Raw genomic sequence first — 14520 nt, 5'->3', positions numbered from 1 at the left:
CTGATTAGGGACGGCCAGCATGGCTCTGTGAAGGGAAGATCTTGCCTCACAAGCCTGATAGGGTTCTTTGAGGAAGTGACCAGGAAGATTGATGAGGATAGTGCAGTGGATGTGGTCTACATGGATCTTAATAAGGCATTTGACAAGGTTCTGCATGGTAGGCTTCTTCAGGAGGTCAGAGGCCAAGGGATCCAGGGAGGCTTGGCAGTGTGGATTCAGAATTGGCTTGCCTGTAGAAAGCAGAGGGTTGTGGTGGATGGAGTGCATTCGGATTGGAGGGCTGTGACTAGTGGTGTCCCACAGGGATCGGTTCTGGGACCTCTACTTTTTGTGATATTTATTAACGACTTAGATGAGGGGGTGGAAGGCTGGGTTAGCAAATTTACAGATGACACAAAGATTGGCGGTGTTGTGGATAGTGTGAAGGGCTGTCGAAGCTTGCAGAGGGATAGTGATAGGATGCAGAGCTGGGCTGAGAAGTGGCAGATGGTGTTCAATCCAGAGAAGTGTGAGGTAGTACACTTTGGAAGGACAAACTCCAAGGTGGAGTACAAGGTAAATGGCAGGATTCTAGGCAGTGTGGAGGAGCAGAGGGATCTGGGGGTTCATATCCACAGATCACTGAAAGTCGCCTCACAGGTAGATAGGGTAGTTAAGAAAGCTTATGGGATGTTAGCTTTCATAAGTCGGGGGAATCAGGTTTAAGAGCTGCGAAGTGATGATACAGCTTTACAAAACTCTGGTTAGGCCACACTTAGAGTACTGTGTCCAGTTCTGCTCGCCTCATTATAGGAAGGATGTGGAGGCATTGGAAAGGGTGCAGAGGAGATTTACCAAGATGCTGCCTGGATTAGAGAGTATGGATTATGAGGAGAGACTAAAGGAGCTAGGGCTGTTCTCATTGGAGAGAAGGAGGATGAGGGGAGACATGATAGAGGTATACAAGATATTGAGAGGAATAGATAGAGTGGACAACCAGAGCCTCTTTCCCAGGGCACCAATGCTCAAAACAAGAGGGCATGGCTTTAAGGTAATGGGTGGGAAGTTCAAGGGAGACGTCAGAGGGAGGTTTTTCACCCAGAGAGTGGTTCGTGCATGGAATGTGCTGCCTGGGGTGGTGCTGGAGGCTGATACATTGGACAAGTTCAAGAGACTGTTAGATAAGCATTTGGAGGAATTTAAGATAGAGGGATATGTGGGAGGAAGGGGTTAGATAGTCTTAGGTATGGTTTGAAGGGCGGCACAACATGGTGGGCCGAAGGGCCTGTATTGTGCTGTATTGTTCTATGGTTCTACGTCTGTTTAACATGCTCTTCCAAAAGCAGCATCATGTGCTCAAGCTTTGACTGAAATTGGCCCAGTTGATCTTACCCACATAACGGCTGTGAGTTACAGATCTCAGAGTCACGATAGCAAAAGGCTACCATCATCAGCCAAATTTCTCTTACCTGGTTGATATCCAGTTAACAATTTGCCAGCACTGTTACAAGGAACCACACAGTATGATATTACCTAATTTCATAGATGAAGTTTAGCTTTTTGTATAAGTGTTAGGTGTCGCAACAACAACATTGCACTCAACATCAGTAAGACCAAGGAATTGATTGTGGACTTCAGGAAGGGGAAGTTGGGAGAACGCACAACAGTCATCATTGAGGGGTCAGCGGTGGAAAGGGTGAGCAGCTTCAAGCTCCTGGGCATCAACATCTCAGAGGATCTATCTTTGACCTAACACATTGATGCAATCATGAAGAAGGCACGCCAGTGGCTCTATTTCATTAGGAGACTTGGTATGTCACCAAAGACTCTTGCAAATTTCTACAGATGTACGGTGGAGAGCATTCTGACTGGTTGCATCACTACCTGGTATGGAGGTTCCAATGTGCAGGATCGAAAGAGGCTGCAGAGGGTTGTAGACTCAACCAGCTCCATCACGGGCACCCCCCTGCTGCCATCAAGGAAATCTTCAAGAGGCAGTGCCTCAAGAAGGCAGCATCCATCATTAAGGACCCTCACCACCCAGATATGCCTTCTTCACATTACTACCATCAGGAAGGAGGTACAGGAGCCTGAAGACCCACACTCAATGTTTCAGGAACAGCTTCTGCCATCAGATTTCTGAACGGTCCATGAACACTACCTCATTATTCCTCATTTGTACTATTTATTTATTTTTGTAACTTATAGTGATTTTTATGTCTTTATGTCTTGCACTCTACTGCTGCTGCAAAACAACAAATTTCACAACATATATAAGTGATAATAAACCTGATTCTGATTCTGAACTAGGGTTGAATGGGGAAGGGGGAGGTTAAGGAAGTTTGACCAGTGCTTTTGAACAATATGCCAGGAAAATTGAACACTATTTGGAAAGGAGGGGAGATAATTCAGGAATATTTTTGTTTTCATCAGTTTGCTCTTTAATTTCTTGGTAAATGTGGTATCATAATGATTTCTCCAACACAGAAAAGACACTTACCATCACGCCACCACTGGATCTCTGGCTGAAATCGCTTTAGACTGGGGTGGACAATGACAGTGCAGCCCAAGCTCATCGTCTCTCCTTCCTTACCAAATGACACGCTAAACTTTTCAATAATGTGCACATCAAACTTCACGTGAGAATCTCCAGGGAAAAAGTCATCTGTTCAGAAAAGTATATTTTTTTAGTACCTTCCATTCACTCTCATGCTTCCACTACTGACCCTTGCAACTAACTTCTGAGACTACCCTTGCAAGTAGTCCATGCAAATTGTGATCTGCTGCAAGGACTAAATATTCCCTTCCCTGATCTCCAGCAGCCCCAAGGAAAGTTTGCAAATGGGTAACAGAGGTTCCCAGATTTATTCAGTAGGAAATAACTATTTTACTTGATTTTATATTTATGCAGCCTTTGATCACTACTGCAGTAAGTTTGCAATAGTCGGAGACAGCAACAATTGTACCATGTAGTATAGACACATTTCACAAGAACCTGCCAAGCCATCTCTGGCACTGGTAAGAAGTCAGACTGCTGACCTATTTATCATGTGGAATAAAATTCAGAAAACTTATTTTGATCCCTTCAGTCAACATTATGCAAAAAGTACTGCAGATTCAGATACAACAAAGAAAACTGTAAAAACAAACGAAATCCAGCTTATTATGATATCTTCAGTTCTAAATCTATAAGGCCTAGAAAAAGTCCCATATAAAAACAGAAAATGCTGGGGTTGTAATGCTAGATTTATCAACGTCTGAAAAATAACAAACAGGTTAGGGAAATCCCTATCTCAGATCCCAGGGACTATAAAGACAATCCAAACAAAGTAAGTTATGGGAGAATAATAAGCTGGAATCTGAGGATTTAAATATGCTTTTGGTCATGACTTGCCTTGTTCATTTTATATAGTTGAGGCCTGGGGCAGATCAGCCATGATCAGATTGAATGGCAGGGCAGGCCAGGTGGCCTACTCCTGTTCCTATTTCCTTGTATTCCAAATAAACATATGCCAGAGGCCATGGATTGGATCAAAGTGGACCCAGCTCATGCCTTTTGTTTGCATCTCACAGGGTGCACAGATTCACACTTTTCTTTTGCAGTTGTATACAGCCCAATGTGGAGAGAAAGGGGTTGAGAAAAGAAAAAAAAATCAGCCATAATTGAATGGCAGAGTAGACTGAGTGGGCCAAAATTGCCTAATTCTGCTCTTGTGGTCTAATCCTGCCACTGTAGTGGAATGGTCCATGACTGGTGAGTAAGTTGCAGACAGGAAAAATGAAGGCCCTGCCCCAAACTGCTCTGATAGCCTTCTAACAGTTAATAATTTTTTAAAATTTGAAATATTATCAGATATTAAGAAATAATAAGTTAATTTTGAACCAATTTCAATGTAAATTAATTGAAACATTAATATAAATTAAAATTAATTAAACATGAAACATTTACCTTTTCTAACAATGCTAATGAAGATTGGCAACCCCATTCAAATGAATAGGGCAGCATTTATGGCTGGTATAAAGCCAGGTGGCTAGGAATGAAGTTTTTTGGTCTCTCAGCTCAGTACAATTAGGAGTCACTCCTGGACGCAGTGGTGATTTCAGGGAAAAAGTGAGATGTCAGATATGCCAAAAGCTGACCTCCAGCCCATTCCAAATTTGGGCTCTGCACTGCACAGGTGCAGAAGCATTAATACGCATGCTGCAGCTAATGGATGATTTTCTAGGGCACTAAGAGCTAAAAATCTGTCAGATCCAGCCAATTTAACATACTTGGCTCTTTGAAATGCCGATCCAGCTTAACTTCATTTTAACTCATGCACAATTTTTTTTTCTTTATATTTGGAGAATGTGTAGTCATATTATGTGGTTTAGCATCACTGATTCTTTGTTACCAATTCTTGTATTTAGCAAACAAAAGCTATTGCTCTTTTCAGATTTATTTTAAACTGAGCTGTTGTTTTATTACATTATGTACAATTCCCAAAATTGTCATTCTGCAGTCTGATTCCTGCTGTATTCTATCTACCTGGTTAATTTATCAAATCAGATGAAGCCTAGTGTCACTAAATCAGATTAATTATAAATGCAAGTGTAAACTGGGATCACATTTTTGAAGGGAAATGTACTATGGAGATGTGATCATTGGTCAGGGATCTCTTGCAGGACGTTAGGGATAAATTCATCCCGGTGAGGCAGAGAAAGAATAACAGGGTGAAGGAACCATGGGTGACAAGAGAGGTGGAACATCTAGTTAGGAGGAAGAAGGCAGCATACATAAGGTTCAGGAGCAAGGATCAGATAGGGCTCTTGAGGAATATAGGGTAGCAAGGAAGGAACTTAAGAAGGGGCTGAGGAGAGCAAGAAGGGGACATGAAAAGGCCTTGCCGAGTAGGGTCAAGGAAAACCCCAAGGCATTTTTCACTTATGTGAAGAGCAGAAGGATGATGAGAGTAAAGGTAGGACCAATTAGAGACAAAGGTGGGAAGATGTGCCTGGAAGCTGTGGAAGTGGGTGAGGTCCTCAATGAATATTTCTCTTCAGTATTCACCAAGGAATGGGACCTTGATGATGCTGAGGACAGTGTTGGTAAGGTTAATGTTCTAGAGCATGTGGATATCAAGAGAGAGGATGTGTTGAAGCTGTTAGAAAATATTAGGACAGATAAGTCCCCAGGGCCTGACAGAATATTCCCCAGGCTGCTCCAATAGGTGAGGGAGGAGATTGCTGAACCATTGGCTAGGATCTTTGAGTCCTCGTTGTCCACAGGAATGGTACCGGAGGAATGGAGGGTGGCAAATGTTGTCCCCTTATTCAAAAAAGGTAGTAGGGATAGTCCAGTGAATTATAGACCAGTGAGCCTTATGTCTGTGGTGGCAAAGCTGTTGGAAAGGATTCTTAGAGACAGGATCTACGAGCATTTAGAGAATAATGGTCTGATCAGGGACAGCCAGCATGGCTTTGTGAAGGGCAGATCATGTCTCACAAGCCTGATAGCATTCTCTGAGGGGGTGACCAGGCAGATTGATGAGGGTAATGCAGTAGATGTGGTCTACATGGATTTTAGTAAGGCATTTGACAAGGTTCCACATGGTAAGCTTCTTCAGAAGGTCAGAGGGCAGGGGGTCCAGGGAAGCTTGGCCGTGTGGATTCAGAATTAGCTTGCCTGTAGAAAGCAGAGGGTTGTGGTGGAGGGAGTGCATTCAGATTGGAGGGCTGCGACTAGCCCTGTCCCACAAGGATTGGTTCTGGGACCTCTGCTTTTTGTGATTTTTATTAATGACTCAGATGAGGGGGTAGAAGGATGGGTTGGCAAGTTTGCAGATGACACAAAGGTTGGTGGTGTTGTGGATAGTGTAGAGGATTGTTGACGATTGAAGAGGGACATTGATAGGATACAGAGCTGGGCTGAGAAGTGGCAGATGGAGTTCAATCCAGAGAAGTGTGAGGTGGTACACTTTGGAAGGACAAACTCCAAGGCGGAATACAAAGTTAATGGCAGGATTCTGGGTAGTGTGGAGAAGAAGAGGGATCTGGGGGTTCATATCCACAGATCACTGAAAGTTGCCTCACAGGTGGATAGGGTAGTTAAGGAAGCTTATGGGATGTTAGCATTCATAAGTCACAGGATTGAGTTTAAGAGCTGCGAGGTAATGATGCAGCTCTACAAAACTCTGGTTAGGCCACACTTAGAGTACTGTGTCCAGTTCTGGTCGCCTCATTATAGGAAGGATTTGGAAGCCTTCCTATAATGGCTTGGAAAGGGTGCAGAGGAGATTTACCAGGATGCTGCCTGGTTTAGTGAGTATGCACTATGAGGAGAGACTAAGGGAGCTAAGGCTTTACTCTTTGGAGAGAAGGAGGATGAGAGGAGAGATGATAGAGGTGTACAAAATATTAAGAGGAATAGATAGACAGCCAGCGCCTCTTTCCCAGGGCACCAATGCTCAATACAAGAGGGCATGGCTTTAAAGTAATGGGTGGGAAGTTCAAGGGAGATATCAGGGGAAGGTTTTTTACCCAGTGGTTGGGGCGTGGAATGCGCTGCCTGGGGCGGTGGTGGAGGCAGGTACATTGGTCAAATTCAAGAGATTGTTAGATAAGCATATGGAGGAATGTAAAATAGAAGGATATGTGGGAATAAGGGATTAGGTAGTCTTAGGCAAGGTTTAAAGGTTGGCACAACATGGTGGGCTGAAGGGCCTGTATTGTGCTGTACTGTTCTATGATTCTATGATTCTGACTACAGTTTAATTTTTTTAAATTGAGAACAAAGGAAGTTCCATTGTGTAGGTCACAAAGAATGTTGAAAAGAGGAAAGATGTTATATCATTGAGTGTTAATTAGGGTAATGCCAAGTTTGAGGTTTTAAATTCTACAAATTACAAATTATGGAAATAACTATTATACAGTCAAAATATAGAGCAATTTTTTTTTGCAATCAATTAATAGAATGAAAATCAGTTTATCCAGCAGTGGATACCCATATAAGCTGACCATGCTGATAAAGTGGTACCTACAGGAAGGAAGTGCATATCTTCCAGGATGGAATAAGAAATCATCATGTTCAGCCTTGAATCCTGAAACAAATGGGAAACAGAAGGGTGTCTGTTGGTGCAATCCACCAAAAATAACACAAGTCACCGAAACGGGCAACGTTAAAATTCATTTCATGGACATACTCTTCACCACAATTGATGCAAAAGCTGAAAGTTCTCCCTTGGCATTCATGGCTGAAGCATGATATTGGGCAGTGTCATCAAAGTTACAACTGAAATGGAACCAGATGGCAGAATTAGATACAAAAAAACAAAAACCGTATTTGTTAAAGTTACCTCTACAACTAGCTTTTTCAACTGTTTAATGTCATCCCATTTTTCCTCTCTCAAAAACACTGGCTCATTGTTGGGGCAGCCACCATTTGGTCTTTCAGTAATTTTATCTGCCATGGAATCTAAATGTAATGCTCTCCTTCTGCTTCAGCTGATACAGTAAATGCACTGCCTGGTTTTAGTGTTTAACTGTTGTTCTTTGCTGAGTTATTTCATGATCATCTTCCACTTAGTGATGATACTAGTCCTTTCCATATGAAATAAGACCTACTTTATTCTTGTGGATGCTGGGTACTAGATGGTCAATTCAAAATTTCTTCTTTTTGTACCAATGTTTTTTATCTGGGTTCATCCCGCGAGAATCACAGAAAACTCTGTGATCCTGATGGTTGGATAGGTTCTGTATTTGCTTGTCACAGACTTTTGAGTTTATCAGAGAAATTGACTGTGGAACATTCGAAATAGCAGGAGAGTCAATCTTATAGGTGAAGCTACAGGCAGTAGTGCACAAAAAGTAAGGAAAGAAAATGAGATGTAAAATTGGATGTGGCAATAAAATTAAGAAATGTACCTGCTTTACTACAGTTTTTCATGGGTTAGCCTTAGATCAGTATAGCATGCTCGTATCTCCACTGAGACTCTAGTACATAATCTAGGCTAAAACTGAGTGTAGTACTGAGGGAAAGATGTTTTGTCAGAGGTGCCATCGTTCAGATGAAACATTAAATCTAGGCTGTTTAAGTCTTTTCAAATCAACCAAATGAATCTATAGTGCTATTTGAAGAACATAAAGAGATTGTCCTAGTATCGTAACTAGAAATTATTTCCTCAATCAACATTACAAGAGAGAATTATTTGCTTATATATATATATATATATATATATCATTGTTTTGTGCAAGTTTGATGTTGTGCTTCCTTTCATCATGGCAGTATCTGCATTTCAGAGGTGCTTCAAAAATTTATAAATACAAATTCATTGTGTAATAAACACAATAAAACAGCATATTGAAAATAGATGTAATTTGCAAATGATATATTGTAAAGAGAATGAGAAAAACTGAAAATCAAGGAACATATTTCAATGTAATAATTTTATGGCTAAATAAGCGTTTCTGATGGAAACACATATAATTAGACAAACTGGACAGTTCTGTAGTTTTAATGCAGCAAACAGCTATTTATAAACTGGTGATAATAGATTTGTATGCCATATGTTTGGATGGTGCTAGCTTAGCAGTTCTAATTAAATTGAATGTCCAAGCAAAAATACATGAACTTTAATATTGGAAATGCTGCAAGGTGAATTGTTAATTCTAGAATATGAAAAATAATACTCAGGATCTGTCTCACAATTGTTACTGTTTCATATGACTTTCCAGTAGTAGACAGTCACTGAACATTGGAGAATCCCCACTGAATCTTTGAGTTATATTGAGGTCTTTACTGATACATCTTATTCCTGATGTATTTAATGAGGCATCCATTTCAAAAATCTTAACATGCTGCATTTGCTCTTATTAAACATTGCTTTGCCATTCAATGTGGTACATATACACCTTTTCATACAGTTGTTATTCATAAGATGGAATTGAGGTCATTCAGTCATTTGCCTTCATTGCCGCCATAGTTTTATGTCAGTGATCAATCACAGTTCAAAAGCACATTAATTAAAAATTAAAGAATAAAATTCCATACTGCAATTAATATCATACCAAGAATCCAAATTCTGACAACAGCAATGTCCCATAAGAACTGAATATAGTAGAGTTTCCACTTTCCTTGAAGTTGTAGTATTGATAACATTGATGCCATAACAACATTTGAATTAAACATTCCTCTTGTATTAACTCACTGAATTTATCACTTCACTCTATTGCTGGATTCCACATGGAATACAATGGCAAAGCCTCATTTTACTGAGATTGCTCTGCATTTGCAATGGAATAATCACATCTTGGATCCTGTGTCAGGTTAGACCTAGAGCATCGATGATCATCATAGGGTATCACAGATCTATGGCCCCATTGATTTCTATAGGGATTGTAGGGTTTTAGATACGAAAGAGGATAGGAATGTATTTTTAAATAATTTGTTTAATTTTTAATTATCGTAGGATTTTTAGGTATTGTTTTTATTTTGAATTATTTATTTCTTTTAATGTTAGTTATTTATTTCATTTAAAGGGACCACAGGTTTGCCCATTGTCAAAGTTTTCAAAGACATTTCCAAGTGGGATTTCAGAGGTGCAGCTGGAGACTCTGATGCTGCGTAGGCGACACTGTGGGAGTCAGAACATTTAGGGGCCAGCTAGATTAGTCCTCTGCATCAAGATCAAATAAGTATTGATGTAGGATGTTCACAGGTGACAACTGTGGACTGTGGGTCCATGCCAACAAGATATGGCCCACTTATTCTGTGGCACAACACCTAAAAGCTGCTTTTCAGAGAATTAAAGACTTAAATTTTTCTTTTAGCTTAGTCTTTGAAAAATTCACATAAGACAGCAATCTGGATAATGAAATTGTGTCAATTTATCTTTTAGTTGTAAACCCAACTCTGATAGCTTAACTGTACATTAGAGACAAATTATTACTCTTTTCACTTTATTTATTTGCTGTCTTGTTGCAGTTGTGTTCCTGATTCACTGAAAAAAGCACATTATTTCCTCTTCTAACTCAAACAAGTTGATCTCAGATGGAAGAAAGAAAAAAGCTCTCACTTGTTAATCTCCAAGGAATGAACGCCATATTTACTATCAGTGACGTATTTCCCAGGTTCAGTGTAGATGTTGATGGGCACATTGTTTTTATACCTGAGCAGTAAAAATAAAAATTATGTTAAATATTTAAATGTAGGCTTTTCTGCTATTTAGCAATGATTTTTTTAAATAACAAACATAAAACATGCATGCAATGCTTAAACAGTAATCTATAGACAGAAAGCAGGAATCTACAGGTCAATTATCCTAACGTCGGTCTGAGGGAAAATGTTAAGATATATTATTAAAGACATTTTTGAAGAGTACCTAGAAAGTTTCAAGGTAATCTGGCAAAGTCAACAGGGTTTTGTGAAAGGGAAATCATACCTGTCTAATTTATTGGAGTTCTTCAAAGAAGTAACATGCACAGTGGATAATAGAGAATAAGAGGATGTACTACATTTGATAAGGTGTTGTATTAAAGTTTATTGTGGAAAATAAAAGCTCATGGTACAGAAGACATGGATAGAAAATTGGCTGACTAACAGGAAACTGAGAATAGACATAATTGTGTCTTTCTTTGATTGCCAAGATGTAATGAGTGATGTACCACAGGACTTGATGCTGGGACCTCTGTTTTTTACAATTTATATTAATGATGTGGATGGATGTATCAAAGGTATGTTTATTATATTTGCAGATGACACAAACATCGATAGAAAAGTAAGCAGTGAAAAGGACATAAGGAGGCTATAACGCCGTGGATGGATTAAGTGAATGGCAAATGGAGTATAATATGTGAAAATGTGAAATGTCCACTTTGGCAGGAGAAACAAAAAGGAAGTATTTATTTAAGTAGTGATAGACTGCAAAGCTCTGAAATGCAGTGGGATCATGGTGACCGAGTGCATGATTTGCAAAAGGCAAGTTGGTGGGTATAGTGAGTAACTCGGAAAGCTAACAGATTATTGCCATTTATTATGAGGGGAACTGAATGCAAATGTAAGGAGATTATGCTTTGGTTATATAGGAGACTGGTGACACCACACCTAGAGTATTGTGTCCAATATTGGTCTCCTTATTTATGGAAAGATGTAAGTACATTTGAAGTGATTCAGAGAAGGTCTACTAGACAAATACCTGGAATGAGCAAGTTGTTACATGAGGAAAGATTGGACAAGTTAGACTTGTATCCTCCAGAGTTTAGAAGAACAGAGAGGATTTATTGGAAACATGTAAAATCCTGGGGGTTCTTGACAGGGTGGATGTGGAGAAAATGTTTCCTCTTGTAGGAGAATCTAGGACAAGGGACAGGTCGCTGTTTAAAAATAAATAGATGCCAATTTAAGACAAAGACAAGGTGTTTCTTTTCTTTCAGAAGGTCATGCATCTTTGAAACTCTTCTTCAAACAGCAGAAGAAATAGAGTCGTTGAATATTTTTAAAGCAGAGGTAGATGGATTCTTGATGAGCTCGGGGATGAAAATTTAATGGGGTAGATGGGAAAGTGAAATTGACATTACAATCAGATCAACCATGATGCTATTGAATGATGCAATAGGCCTGAGGTGCTGAGTGGCCTGCTCCTGCTTCTAATTCATATGTTCATATGTATAATAAATACAAAACAAAATGATTCCCAAATATAGATCAAGTAAAGATGTTCTTCAATATGGTACTGTAATATGATATGGGAAACTATATTTCATTTTTGTTCATTGAGGTAGCTCAGTGAATGGCATTTCTGTCTCTGAATCAGAAGGTGGAGGGTTCAAGTCCTACTCCAGAGCCTTGGCCACTAGAATCTAGGCCGCTGCTCCAGATTCAGCACTGAGGGAATGCTGCACTGCTGCAGATGCTATCCTTTGGATGAGGTATTAAAACCAAGATCTTATCTGCGCTCTCAGGTTGAAATAAAAGATCCTTTGGCACTATTTGAAAGATGGGAAGCAAATTTATCTCCAGTATCCTGGCCAATATTTATCCCTCAATCAACATCACTAGAACAGATTATCTGGTGATTATCACATTGGCATTTGCAGGAACTGGCTGCATTCACATTGGCTATATTACAACAGTGACTACACTTCAGAAGTACTTTGTTGGCTTCAAGGAGCTTTAGGATGTTCTGAGGTGGTGAAAAGCATTATAGAAATGAAAGTAGTTCATTATTTTAAGTCTTGTTGGGACAAGCTGACTGCTCCCTGGGTTCAGAAGTTGGGGGCTTGCAGCCAGCTCGCAATCAATAGAAACCTGTTTATGCATTAATCTTCCAATTCACCTCAGGATATAGCTGGTTAGGTTGGTCTCCTTCAGGAAGCACCCGAGTTTTGTCATTAAATGAACGAATCAGAATAAAGGAAGTACTGCTTTAGCAGCAACTCACCACAACAGTGTTCCATTAGTATTGCAAAGTTGAAAGTACAATTAAAATTATACAGCCAGTATAAGTCTAATATACACCTGCAGGGCATAAAAAAGTGCCTAACTTCTCCTCTGCCATCAGATTTCTGAACGGTCCATGAACCCATGAACATTACCTCTTTATTCCTCTTTTGCACTATTTATTCATTTTTGTAACTTATATTAATTTATATGTCTTGCAGAGTACTGCTGCCGCAAAACAACAAATTTCACTACATACGTCAGTAATAATAAACCTTATTCTGATTCTGATTCAGATAACAAAGTACATCAATAAACATCTGTTGTCAAATTTAGTTTGCCTGCCTTCACACCAAGCTCACAAACCAAGGCTTCTGCTCGATGATTTCTGCTCTGTGATATCTGATGCTCTAAACCTCAGTCCATACCTCAAGCTGCTGTACCTGAATTAAGAGTGAACACATTATTGATCCATAAGGATATTGCATAGCAAAAAATAAGTTATGTTCTGTCATTGTTTGGTACAGTACTTGTGAAATGTTAAGATGCAACAAATTCTCAAGTTGAGTAGCTAAGGCTAATAGCAGAGAGGGAAAAAAAGAGAACAAAAAAACCTAAGAAGAACTCAAAGTGCTTACGTTCATGTGGGTTCATGAATGAAATGGTTCAATAGAAAATTAGTTTTGAAATTAATGCTTAGGCAATTCCTACAATTTGAAATTAAAGAACCTCCTTTTACTAAAACCCTTCTCAGTCACAGAATATATATAGCATTGTACTAAAAGTGGAATAAAATACAGTTGACCCACATTTTCCATAAAGAACTCAAGCTATTATTAACCACATGGAATTATGGAATCATGCAGCACAGAAGGAGGTACTGAAGCACTTTCTATTGTGCCAGCTCTCTGAAAGAGCTAACCAATTTACCCTAATTTCCTTTCTTTTCTGAGACTCACACAAACCCTCCCTTTTAAGTAGAGATCCAATTTCTTTTTGAAAGTTCCTACTGAATCTGCTTTCACTTCCCTTTCAAACACTGTAATCACAATAACCCGCTGTGTAAAAAAGTCACTTGATTTATTTCGTCAGTCATTTTGCATGATTTGCGGTTGGTTACTAGCTTCCCTACCAGTGGAAGATATAGATAGAAGTATATTTAGACAAAGTCCATTCCTTTAAACTTATTTTACTTCAAGAACATATCCAGAAAGAAACTCCACTTGCATGTTATATTTCCTTTAAATAGGTTGGATGTCATATTACTAAAATAAAAACAAGATTTAGTAAACAATTAAGACTGTTGTGAGGGAGGTGCAAAGTCCTGTGAATGGAGATGTGAATGGAGATCTCCTGATAATGGAGATATTTACCATGTGACTCGGGGTTCAGGCCATCCTGAGACAGTGCAATGTAGCTTCACATTTTGCTTCTCCCAGACAGTATGGGATCTAGGCTTGATTATAAACTCAGGCAAACGAAGCAGGCTATCCTCCTTCAGTCTTTTGTGAAATTCTTGAGTTTCATGAATCTGAGGCAAGATGCATAAGAACATGAGGCTTATCCAGTGCAAAATGTTTCAGCATTACTAACACTAATATTTAAATGTTTTAATCTCTATTTTTACAGATTAACTGAAAATCAGGCAAAAGATGCATTCAAAAGGAATATATTAGAATACACAATTCAGTACTTCTATATTTCTTTCTGTAAAAGTACTCAGCAAACAATTACAGTCTGCAGATAAGCAGAAGTTAACATGATGCAGGACAAACAGTGTGTGTGGATTTTTAACTTACCCTGTGTGAGGTGACCAGGTAGAAAACAATGAAACTACTCCCACTCAGCAAAGAATTTTACATGCTTAAACTTTATTGAGTATACCTAGCTGGCCAACTAAAACAAGCTTTAGAATACATGTATTGCAGAGATTCCTATTTTAGAAGCTCTTAATATAATGGCTGACCTGACTTCTCTCAAGTTTTCTTGGCACAAATAGGGTTTAGTTTGTGATCAGCAAAAAACGTTGGCCCAAGTCAAATTGTTACCTCCTACAGATCCTATTACAATGAAATTAAAACCAGAGGATCTGGTTGCTTGCAATGTGATAATAAAGATACAAATTA

At 39.2% G+C, this 14520-nt stretch overlaps 1 protein-coding gene across 1 annotated transcript in view; it reads right to left on the bottom strand.

Moving 5' to 3' along the window:
- Positions 1-14520, bottom strand: part of myom1a (myomesin 1a (skelemin)) — a 103857-nt gene that overhangs the window by 62417 nt on the left and 26920 nt on the right. Inside the window, 6 exon segments of the mRNA XM_052022592.1 lie at positions 2480-2626; positions 5559-5576; positions 6999-7058; positions 7161-7249; positions 10032-10124; positions 13768-13925. Of these exon segments, the coding sequence (XP_051878552.1) occupies positions 2480-2626; positions 5559-5576; positions 6999-7058; positions 7161-7249; positions 10032-10124; positions 13768-13925 (565 nt within the window).

The sequence above is a fragment of the Pristis pectinata genome, chromosome 9, assembly GCF_009764475.1.
Source record: "Pristis pectinata isolate sPriPec2 chromosome 9, sPriPec2.1.pri, whole genome shotgun sequence".
Taxonomy (NCBI): Eukaryota; Metazoa; Chordata; class Chondrichthyes; order Rhinopristiformes; family Pristidae; genus Pristis; species Pristis pectinata.
Note: the sequence above shows the minus strand (reverse complement) of the source record. Positions and strands in the feature narration are given on the sequence as shown.